We start from the raw sequence: 12,282 nt of genomic DNA on the forward strand, positions 1-12,282 counted from the left end.
TGCATTTTGTTGAAATGAGCAAATTAAACTGATTTGGATATGCAGAAGATATTAAAAATAAATTTAAGGAACTGCAGAAAGAGGGGAAAGGAAGTCGAGTTTTGAAATGTCAAAATGATTTTAAAATTCGTAAAATGGATAAACTTGAAAAGTATAATGTTTTAAAAAAGAATAGGTTGTTTCACGAGATGAGCATTTGGTATGATCCTTCTTATGCTGTTAATTCCAAGTGATGTTGCGTGCTATAACATCACCAAAAGCCGCCACTTTCTAATTTCTACAAATATGTGATATTAGCTAAAAAAAGCAGAGTCCCCACACAGAGCTACAGTTCCAAGCGTCCTTAAGAAACTAAGGATTATTTGGGGGAAGGTCGCATTACTGTACAGTGGTACCTTGGGTTAAGAACTTAATTCGTTCCGGAGGTCCATTCTTAACCTGAAACTGTTCTTAACCTGAAGCACCACTTTAGCTAATGGGGCCTCCCGCTGCCACTGCGATTTCTGTTCTCATCCTGAAGCAAAGTTCTTAACCTGCGGCACTATTTCTGGGTTAGCGGAGTCTGTAACCTGAAGCGGATTTAACCTGAAGCGTCTGTAACCCGAGGTACCACTGTACTGTCAGAATGGAGGGCATGACTTCAAATGTATGGTCTGGATGTGACCTGTAGATGTTTCCAGATGGGGGCTTAGTGGGTCTTTGAGACACCACAAAAAGGTTATTGGTGGCAGGTGTCCATGCAGCATACCTTTAAAACACATTCCTTCCCCTCATAAGAGGCTTTGTAGTCTGTGACGGGTTACGGGGAACTGTGTGTCTGCAAAGGGGAAACTACAGCCCTCAGAAATCTTGGAGGAAAAGGATGTGCTTCTAATACACTTTAAATGAATGTGCGCACAGTCGAGTTTTCCTGTGGAAAAAGTAAATCTGGATTTAGGGGATGCTGAGGAATACAGGCTGACATTTTGATGCCGGCACTGATCCAACAATGAACACTCATCTGAGGTGCACCGCTAAATCAGTCTGCTGAAATGAGAAACAAAAGAAAACTATCCGGAATGGACCTGAATGTGGGGGGGGGGGGGGGGAGACTGGAAGTCCACTTCAGTTCTAAAATAGAAAAGAGATTTGTAGTCTCAGATCGAGGTGAGAAATGAGCCCCTGTCTTTATTTCCAGTTGCAGGCCTGTTGCATCTGGCTCTGGCTGGCAGGAGCAACTTATCTTGGGAGATGCCAGGAAAACATGATGTTGACCATCTGGCGGTCCTGAAGTCTTGCCCAGCCCCGTTCCAAATAAATCCAGCCTGTTACAAACTCCCTTCTTGGCGGCTGCCTTGGCTTGTTTGAGGGCGAGGGAAACTTTGCCGCCCAACCCACAGCTACGCTGAAAGCATGAATTCCCATATCTATTTACATTATTATTGTAGTTGTTGTTGTTGTTGTGACGTGGGGTTTGTGATTTCAGCTCTCTTGACATCATATGCTGGAGACAGTTCTCTAGTAACACTTCTTTATTAAAGCAACAAGACTGAGACCTGAGGAGGGGAGAGCTTCATTTATAGGGACAGGGAACTAGCTAGAAAGGATACATTTTGGAGGGAACACTATCAGGCAATCACAGTCCTGCCTTTTGGAGGAAACCAAGAAGACAGAGGATCCAAATACAGCAGCTTAAATGAACCAATAGTAGCTGTACCCTCTGGAACCAAAAGGCAGTTTCTTTACCCTAATGCAAATACAGACAATAATAATACAGATATAAAATCCTTTGACTCAATACACAACAATTATTATTTTAGAATGGTTAGCATTTTTAATGGTTTGGTTTTTAATGGTTAATGAAACCAGGAAGGAGACAAAAGGGATGAATTTGATCTCTGGGTCATTTGATTGTAAGCCGCCTTGAGTCCCTGTCTGAGAAAAAGGCGGGGTAGAAACGAATGTTTTATATATTATTTTTAAAAATGCACACACACACACACACACATATATAATTATTGTGTATCTGGAGATACAGAATTAAAATGAGTCCGAAGGTTCGCCGCGAATTTTTTTGCCCGCCCGGTTTCGCCTCCGTCTCCGCTTCCCCGCCCAAACCTAGATCTACGAACTCCTGCCGCGTCTTCCGGGTCCAGTGAGAACTTCCGCTCAGCCTGAAGAGAAGAGGCCGCGACGCGACCGGATTCCGGCGGGCGGGGACTTTGGGAGGAGGGCGGGAGCATCTCGCGGCGTTGCCCAATCACAGCTCCGCCTTAAAGCCCCGGATGTCCACGGGGGGGCCGGCGCCGCCGTAACCAGGAAGTCGCGTTTCCAGGCGGACGTCGCGCTCCCTTCCTGGCACATGCGCACTCGGGCGGCGCGTCTCCTGTCAGCGCGGCGCCGGCCAGCGGGATGCGCTTCTCGCCGCCAGGAGAGCCGGGCCGGAGCCCCAGCCATGGAGGTGGAGGAGGCCTTCCCTCAGGTGGGCCAGATGGGGCCCTTCCAGGTCTGGCTCTGCGTCCTGCTCGCCGCGCTGCTCCAGGTGAAGAAGCCGGGCGGGGCGGCAAGGGAAAGGGACCTCCGGAGGCCTCTAGTCCGACCCCCGGCAACGCTGCAGTCGAGTAGGAGGAAGAGCAACGACAAGGATTGATTTGGGCCCCCCCAGCCACTCTGCGCAGCTCCCAACAGGATAGAACATCAAACATGAAAAGCTTCCCTAAACTGGGTTTCCCTCAGATGTCATCTAAAAGTCAGAGAGTTGTTTCTTTCCTTAACATCTGGTGGGAGGGCGTTCAGAGGGCGGGGGCCACCACCGAGAAGGCCCTCTGCCTGGTTCCCTGGAACCTCACTTGTCGCAGGGAGGGAACCGCCAGAAGGCCCTCGGAGCTGGACCTCAGTGTCCGGGCTGAACGATGGGGATGGAGATGCTCCTCCAGGATCTGCTGCCTGCTTGGTGGCCCCCCACCCAATGCTTTTCCAGGGAGGCTGACCTGGCCCCTTCCTTGCCTACCTTTAGGCACCAGGGGGAAATGTTTCCCTTCAACCAGACATTGGACGTGCCTCTGGGGTGGGGGTGGTGATTAGTTTCTGTTGCTTTTGCCTGTGTTTTATTATGTGTCCTGTGTTTTCGTTTTGTCATTTTATGTTGTGATCTTTGGAGGAAGGGCGGTGTGCAAATTTAGCAAGGAGTAATAACAACAATAACAACCACCTCTACCATGCCCTCATGGTGAAAAGGAGGTGCTGCTGGTCTCCTCCCACCCCTGAGCCCAGAATGGTTAGAGTGTTGGGCTACGACCTTGGAGACCGGAGTTCGAATCTCCCGTTCTGCCATGAAGCTTGCTGGGTGGCCTTGGGCCGGTCACCATGTCTCAGCCTAACCTCCCTCACAGGACTCTTTGTTGTGAGGGTGAAACAGGGAGGAGGAGAGCCATGGGCAGCACCTTGAGCTCCTTGGAGGAAAAGGTGGTATATAAATGTAAGTAAGGAACAAATAAATAAATAAATAAATAAATAGTGGGGGCTGCTCTCTGGGGTCTCCTGGGCTTTGCACCTACCTGGCATGATTCAGCGCACCCCCTTCCAACAATGGCCTTTGATTCCCATTTCAACCTTCAGGGGAGGTTGATTTGATCCCCCCTCTTTTTCTCTAATGTAGATCTTCACTCACCTCTTCTTCCCTGGTTCGTGTTGGGGGGGGGGGTGAGTCCTATTTGTGGTTTGCCTGTGGTGCCAAAATGTATTGGGCTGGCCCTGCACCAAGTAGATGGCTAGCCCTAAGGGCGACAGTCGCTTGGACAGTATAGCCTCAAGGAGAGTCACTTTGGTGGTGGTGAGTGCAGTGGCAGAGCTTCATGCTCCGGCATTGGGGGGCACATCACCTGCGGGGGCGGGACGCCCAGCGCGGGGGGGGGCAGCCGCGATCGCACCCCATCAGTATCGCGCTGCCAGGGGCGGTGCGCTCCCCCCCCCACTCCCCTTCGTCTGCCACTGGGTGAGGGTTCCTGTGTAGTTTGTGGCTGTCACACAAAGCCCAAAGGTGAATTGGAAACTACCCTTCAAAACTGTAATTGGAAACAGACAGGCACCTCCATTTTTTTTTGCTGGCCATGGCAAGCCTTTCTCCAACTTTGCAGCTGCAGAATTGGGTTTGGCCAGCAGTGCAGAGATCCCTTCTCTCTCTTTCTTCCTGCCTCCCCTTGGGTGAGGAAAGCTGAAGATGCTGTGGCTATTGTAGGCTGAGGTTTGCCAAACCCAACAGCCGGACCCAGGAAGCCTCCATATACTGAGTGTGGAGCTAAGCTCTGCTGCTAAGCAGCCAAACCAATAAAACACTGCCAGCTGTGCTGGCTCTGGAGCTGGGAAGTGAGGTGGTGGCTGCCGTCGGGTGCCCTGGAGCAGCTCGGCCACTCACGGCCATGTCAACAAGCCTTCAACACCCTTCGCAGTCCTAAAGTTGGACCTGGAGATGTTTCCCTGAGGAGGAATCATTCTGCCAAGCACAAAAATTATGGATCCCAGGAAATCATTCCATTCTGATCTTGGCTTTCTCGAAGACCACTTGGATACTCATGACTGAGAAGGCCTAGTTCGCGTTCAGATTGTAAGCTTGTGTCTGGTCTGTACTATTTCAGTGTACTCACAAAAATCTTTGTTGACTAGAAACAAGTTTGTTTAGCCTATAACTCATTTTGACGTGTGTGTGTTTTTCTTGTAGAAAACTTATTTTGTATGAAAGAACTTTGAATTATGTTGTAGTGGTAGAGAAATTCTTATAAGCAAACAGGACTATTGGTTCTTCAGGTGGCATGATCTAAATTTCACAGATATGTGTACAGTGGCCCAGAGGCTAAGATGCTGGGCTGTGAATCAGGAAGCCCCTGTTTCATATCTCTACTAGACAGGTTTACTGGGTGCAAGCGGGGCAATGCATTACTTTGGCAAATGCGTATTTAGAGAAGAGGACTGGAATGTGTGCGCTTAACACTTTCTTCACCATAGTTTGCAATTGGTTTCATATCCTGACTTGTTTTGAAGCTGCTGACAATAGTTTCGTGGTTTGGATGGAACTGGGGGCCTGCCCACATTTCTGTTCCATCATTTCAAGAGGTTCTTCTTTTCCCCACTACTTCCCCCAGGAAAACCTCTTGTTTACTGTTGAATCGGAACCAGAATCAATTGGGTTTGTTCCAATTTAGCAGTAAAACAGCAGGTTTTCCTGAGAAAGGCAGCAGAACAAATAAAAACCCCTCTTGGACCAGTGACTTCAAATCACAGGACAAATGGAAGTGTAGATGGACCCTGGAATTATGGTTATTGCAAAGGGGTTGTATAGCCAAGCAAAAAGAGCATTCATAGGATCTATTGCTATGAATTGACAAGGTGGGAGAAACATTTCCAAAGCTGAAGTATGTAAAGGTAAACCTGAAATACTGGCAATTCTCATTCTAAAAGGCAAATAACCTCTGAGCTATTGTGTAGATATGATCAAGGATATTTGTTATTTAAATGTCTGGAAGTTCTTGTTTGTTCTGGCATTGATTTTGATTCTGCTTCTCATTGTTTCAGCTCTATGTGGCCAGTGAAGCAATCCTCATTGCACTAGTGGGGGCAACACCGCCTTACCACTGGGACCTTGAAGGGACCTCTGCAAATAAAAGCCATAGTAATGAGTCGGTCAGCGAAGAAAGAACTTTTGGGAAGTGGCTCCTGACGGCCAATGGGAGTGAAGTTCAGAAACACATACACTTCAGCAGCAACTTTACATCAATAGCCTCTGAGGTAATTGAGCCAAGATTGTGGTGGGGATCTTGGCACTTAACCTTCTAAATTATTGCTACAAAATTGTAGGTGATCCATTAGAGAGAGAAAATCCAAATTCTGCAGTAATGTAAGATGCACCAGGTAAGATGTCCCAAAACAGTGAACAAGCTTTTTCGCAGCTCTCTTAATCAGACTGAGCAACACAAGCAAAATGGGAAGGAAGAGGTCAGAGAATATGGTGCAAACAAAATTCTGTCTTGCACCTAGCAGAGACTAATTAAGTCTGTGACCCTGGGCTCAGATCCTACTTAGCCAAGAAGTTCCCTGGGTGACCTTGAGCCAGCCGCTGTCAGCCTAGCCTACCTCACAGGGTTGTTTTAAGGATAAAATATGGGTGGATAGAACTATGTATACAACACTGAGTTCCTTGGGAAACGCGGGATATAAATGTGATAAACAAATGAATTTCCGTCATTCCCAAATTGAGATTGCTACAGACCACAGCCTTTTGGGATGCAATATTAATCTCTTCCTCTCCCACTGCCCTGCCATTTTGCTTAGGGTCCAGGCAAAAGAAGAGTTAAAGGTTTGCTCACTATTTTTGTCCCATTCTTGTTGGTTCAAAGTAAAGCCTTACCCAAATGTAGCTCTTATAATTTTTCAAAAATAAATGTTATGATCCATTCATAAACATTTTGTCTAGCTGTGATCAGATGAACATCTGGGACTTTTCTAAAAACCACCAGATTAATTCATTTGATGAAGTGGACTGGAGTCCATATAAGCTTATACCATAATAAATGTGCTAGTCTTTAAAGTTGTTCCTGCAAAAACACCTAGCATGACTACCTCTCTGGAAATCGTGTGTGTGTGTGCTTAAAGGGGAGGAACTAGTTTATGACTCCATAAAGAAGAATAAGATCATCCTTTCTTTACTGGGTTCATGAACAGTGCTATGCTTGAATGGTAACCTAAGTGTAGGACAATCTACTTCCTCACCAAGTCTGTTTCACAACAAGCATTGCATAAGTTCATTCCATACTTCAAAGGATATGGTTTGTAGCATTTGTGAAGTATTAATTTCTAAGAAGAACTGTGGCTGAAACATATCACTGTTTCTGAGAAGATCAGCACTGAAGCTAAGTTATGAAGTATATGTCTGTTTGCAGATTTTGGCAATGGAGGTGCTACACATACTCATTCTCAAAAGACATGTCCTATTAACAAGATTGCAAAGCCCCCACCTTAATGGATTATGTTCATGCACTGGAATTGTCATATCAGCCAGTAACAAGTCAACAAAATAATGAGTATGCCTTCAGGAAATGCTTTTGCCAATTACCCCAGAGTGTTACATTTGCCATTTATCCATTGTACAGAAATACACCTAATATGTACTCCTGTGATCTTTTAAGAGCTGCATCTTAAACTTGAAGCATCTCAATATTGGCCTTTCTTCGGAAGTTTTGCCACTCCTGTTTAGCTTCTGTATGTTGTACATGGACAAGAAATATGCAATGTTACCTATAGATATAAATCAGTAAGGAGAGAAAAGTACTTTTTATTTACAATAGGAAATAACTTTTTGTTGGGTGCTAGTTGTTTGGTGCATGATAATGTTAAAGATAATTTATGGATTTTAAAAAGAAGCTCTTGCCTTCTGTTGGATTCTGCCTAACTCTGCTTTCTTCTCCCCCTAGTGGTTTTTAATTGGCAACACATCATACAAGATCAGTGCTGCTAGTTCGTTTTTCTTCAGTGGTGTGTTTGTTGGAGTGATTACTTTTGGACAGCTCTCAGATCGTTTTGGACGGAAGAAAGTCTACCTTGTAGGTAAGTTGTCATCAGAAAAAGATGAAGGGAAAACCCTCCGTCTTTCTTAGCATAGTTGTATTCTCTGCTCTGTCCAGGTATTTTAAAGGAAAGCCATGAATTTGAGTACTCTATAGACTACACTTCATATATTGGGAATCTCCTCATAGCTTTCTCTTTCCACAACCTGTAGGGTTTGGTCACCTTCTGGGACATTGGAGACTGTTGTAGAGACAGGGGGGAGTATGGGCTGATAATAAGAGGTTTTTTAATTTCTTGTGAAAAGAATCCATGAATGGATTTTAATTGGGGCCCAATTGTCCCATTTGGATTTTGGGGAATTCTCCCTTGTGTCAGATTGGCTAGTGACCTTGTGGTGCTTTGCACTGTGCTGCTTTTCTCTTCCAGTAATGTGTGCTCATTACTTCAAGAACTTCAAATGGTCGTGGTGATCTGCAGTAGTTTGTTGCAGTTTTGTGGCTCAGTCTGATCTGCATTGTGAAGAGAAACTGCAAAGCTCTCCATATACTTGCAGCCCTATAGTTCTAACCTACTTGTCGGAAGCAAATAAAACAGCTAAATTCCTGTTACTCAAATATTCTGGATATTTATTTGTTATCCGAAATATTTGTAGCTTGCCTTCTTACTCACACATGGATCCAAGAAATTTAAACGATAACATGGGATTAGTTCACCCTCTCTAACTGAAGGCTCACAAACATAGTTACCAGTTCTCTTTTGGTATAACACACACCCTGGCACCAGGAACATCTAACAACAGATGACAGTTACAAGAGGCAAGGTTTGCCTTTGCCTGGGCTGCTGATCTTAAGTGTTGCCTCAGCTGCTCCATCTTTCTCTCCTTAGCAGCCCCCAAGCAGCAAAAAGGGCTGTGGGGACAAGATGGCAACATTCCTCACCCTGGCTCAGATATTTTGGCTGTTGCTGCCAGCTCCTAAAGCCCTGGCAAGCCCAATGTAAATAATTGCCTTTAAAATGGCCACTAGGAAAGCTTGATAGCAGCTGGCTATTAAAATGGGATAATCATATGCACTATTCATTGCAGAATTAGAATCCATTTAAAGATATGGGAGCTGCTGATTTTTAAAAAGAGAGAGGATAATTGTAAAACATGATTCCCTCCGTCGGGTGTGTGTCTTTTCCATAAAGCGAACCAGACAGCGTATCCTATCATACGTAGAGAACTTTTGTGTAAGATACAGTCAGCTATATTTTTCATTAACAAACACTACATGTGCTTTCTTGAGCAACCAAGCAGAACTGCATTAAAATATTGCACTGTGTCCACAGTGGCTAACTTTGGAAAAAGGGGAAAAAACAACAACCATCATTTACGTCTTGGGAGATGTTCTGAAGGAAATTTTTCTTTGCCTTCCAGGTTTTGCCCTTGACATTTTGTTTGCTGTTGCTAATGGATTCTCCCCTTCGTACGAGTTCTTTGCAGTCTCCCGCTTCTTGGTGGGAGTAATGAATGGTGGGATGTCATTAGTGGCTTTTGTCCTCCTGAACGAATGTGTGGGCACCGCTTATTGGGCTTTGGCAGGTACAACATTTAATTACTGATCTTTATATTAAAAGCTTAAAAAAAATTCTGGCAGCAAATCCAAATTTTAATTCATGTTTGAGAACTGCTTTATACATTGTGAGATTGACGGACACATCCAGGTAATCTGTATGCATCCAGCCATTAATTGATTGATTACCATGTGCACACATGCTTTTGTTGGAAGCTGAGACTTGCTCTTGCTTCCATCAGTTTGTAGATAGGGTAAAAAAAAAAAAAATTAGCTTGCATGTTATGGTCATGGTGTATCCTCCAACTGTAATGTGTGTAGTTTGTGTTCCCTGTATGCATACGATTGATCCTTCATCCACAAAGCTCTGCAAATTTTTTGTTGTAAAATGCTAAGCATTCTGATTCTTACACATTTAAAATACTAGCACAAACTTTAGACTCTGTAGGATGAGGATAACATACCTAATATATCACGTGTTACACTGCCTAAAATTCTCAGTCCAGTTCTGCTCATGCCATTTCACCCGCAAAGTTGACCTTTTTTTTTTTTTAGGAAGACCTCACAAATAGTGATTTTAAGAACAGGTTGTAGCATAATTTGTCTTCTCTTTCCATCTTAAATTATCTTTATCTTTGCATCTTTGTTCAGGTAGCCTTCTTTGCCTGTCTGTTTTGTGTTAACAAACATTAAATGGTCAATAACTCTTTTTTCCCTGTCTGCCTTATGTTAGGATCAGTTGGTGGCCTCTTCTTTGCTGTGGGAATTGCCCAGTATGCTTTGTTAGGATATCTCATTCGCTCCTGGAGAATTCTAGCAGTTGTGGTTAACCTGGAGGGAACAGTAGTCTTCCTCCTGTCTCTGTAAGTTACCTACCTTAAAATTGTTCTGATGGTGTTCATGAAAAGGTGTGAAAATCACTTATCACTGAATAGAAGTAGTAGTTATCTCTCTTTCTTGCACCCCTTTAAAGTATTTTAAGCTGTTTGATTTCTACTTTCCCTGATCCTACTTTCTCTAAGCCTGGACATAGATTTAGCCTCTTCTCATAGGATATTTCTAGACTCTTTCATCTTAACAGTCCTTAGAATCCTTTTCAGTGTCTGTCTTGACGTGTGCTCCCCAGAACTGAACACAAAGATTCAGGATGTGGTTTTAGCAGTGCTAAAGGGAAAAGGAGTACTACAGAATTGTGCCAGCACTGCTCCTGTTCACACAGCATAGCGTTGACCTTGGCCTTGTGCCACAGCATCACCTTTTGTCTTGTTAGTTTTATCCACTCTGCTCCCTAAATCTGTCTTTGAAGTGTTGCTGCCTTGCCAGATTCCCACCATTTTAAGTGCCATTGTGTGGCTTTTTCCTGCTTTGTCTTCCTTCCTTTATGTTCTGATAAACTCTGCCAAGTTCTGATCATCCAAGTTAGTTGCCACCTGTCCCAAGATTTCATAAGCTGTAAGCTTCAGACTTCTTTCCCCTAATGTCATCTGTAGCCACTGCTTTAGAGGTAGGCTTTCAGTTACATAGAGGCAGACACCTGTTAGGATGAAGACAGACGTAGGATTTGAAGAGCGTTTGCAAGAGGCATTCCATCTACATTATAAACTGGCATTGACATCTGTAATATACAGACACACACATTAAGTTGAGCACTGCATCAGCCTTCAGTCTTGCCTCTCTTGTGCTTCTAGCAAGTTGCTTATTTCTTTCCCTTTTTTTTTTGATGCCTATAAATTTTCTTATTCATTCAAATGAGGAAAAAAAGTTTGAAAATCAGTTGCAAAACTGCTCTGGAATTTTGGGTGGTAGGGAAGGTGCTTGATTGATGTAGGAAGTACATGTCCACCAAAACTGACTTTTCCTTGTTGAAAGTAAATTAATTTTTTTTTTTGTAGAGTTCAGTTGAAAGGGTACATGTGTGTGTGTGTGTGTGAGAGAGAGAGAGAGAGAGAGAGAGTGACTGGATGTATTTAGCAAACGGTCTTGGTTGCATCGGTGTTACATATGAAATTACTTGGCCAGGTGGGGAACAGGATTCTGCCTGCAGGCTGAATCCTGAGTTCCTCCATGGGCCATGATGATGGATGTGGGAGGCTGATTCCAGTTGGGTTTGCATTTGACACCAAATTTAAAAGGCACAGGGAGTGCACTTGAAAACCCCTCATTGTTCCTTTGCAGAGGCATCTTTACCTGTGTCTGCCCCACACCTGATGACAAGTGGGCGTGGCTTGGGGGAAATGGCTTCGTGGGCCAAATTAGGACCTCCATCAGCCTAATTTGGCCTATGGGCTGGAAATGTTTCCCATGCTTGTCTTGTACAAATTGAAAACTTCAAGCAGCAATGAAAAATGGATGATTTCTATAAGGCTGCAGTGACTTTATCTGGAGAAGCCCAAGTCTGTTTTGGGGGGGGGTGCTAGTGCATACCAGTCATACGCTGGTGGCAGGATAGAGCATTGTCAAGCAATGCATAATCTTTGAGCGCAATGTGATTCCTAGTACAAGACCTAGGTTTTACATTTGCCCATTGCGGTTTTGCTTTATTTTGGATAGCATTATTTGGTTGATTGCAGGAGGCTTTAGGCAATTCATACCTGGTGAATTGAAGTTGCTCCCTTGCTTGTGATAGCACAGTGGATAGAAGTCCATAGGCACCTATAATCTTCAAAAATTAGCAGCAGTCTGATTGCTAAACACAAATAATGTGAAGGCCTTTCCAAGATACATCTGTGCAATCCAGACTCTAGTTGAAATGTTGTAATTTCTTCTTCAAAAATGTTTCTAGTCTTATTGGGTGCAGAGTACCTTGACAAATTAAAGGTTCAGGGAGAACGTATTTTCCAAATAATTATGTGATTAATCATTTCAAAGAGCATACTACTAGTTTTAAGGTTTTCAATACAGTGCAATTTTGTACACACCGAGAAATAAGTTCTATGTTCAAGAGGGTTTCCTCCAAGGTAAGTATGCAGAGGGTGGCAGACTGAATTAAAGAATAGAATTGTAGAGTTGGAAGGGGCAGTGAGGGTCATCTAGTCCAACCCCCTGCAAGGCAGGAATCTTTCACCCAATGTGGGCTCGAACCCGTGGCCCTGGCATTAAAGAGGCTCAGGCTCTACTGCAGATAGAAGTAATTACAAGCATAGTTTAATTCATAAATACTTTAAGTAGGTCAAAATATTCATAATAGGTTATG

General features: G+C 44.0%; 1 protein-coding gene across 1 annotated transcript in view; it reads left to right on the forward strand.

Annotated features, from left to right (window-relative positions):
* The first annotated feature begins 2,385 nt into the window (after nt 1-2,385).
* The window catches only part of SLC22A15 (solute carrier family 22 member 15), a 31,310-nt gene continuing 21,413 nt past the window's right edge, over nt 2,386-12,282 (forward strand). Inside the window, exons 1-5 of the mRNA XM_079960282.1 lie at nt 2,386-2,521; nt 5,548-5,760; nt 7,443-7,575; nt 8,954-9,118; nt 9,823-9,952. Coding sequence (XP_079816408.1) covers nt 2,435-2,521; nt 5,548-5,760; nt 7,443-7,575; nt 8,954-9,118; nt 9,823-9,952 — 728 coding nt within the window. The 5' untranslated portion in view covers nt 2,386-2,434. The remainder of the gene's footprint in view (nt 2,522-5,547; nt 5,761-7,442; nt 7,576-8,953; nt 9,119-9,822; nt 9,953-12,282) is intronic.

This window comes from Podarcis cretensis (genome assembly GCF_951804945.1).
Source record: "Podarcis cretensis genome assembly, chromosome: 17".
In the NCBI taxonomy this organism is placed as follows: Eukaryota; Metazoa; Chordata; class Lepidosauria; order Squamata; family Lacertidae; genus Podarcis; species Podarcis cretensis.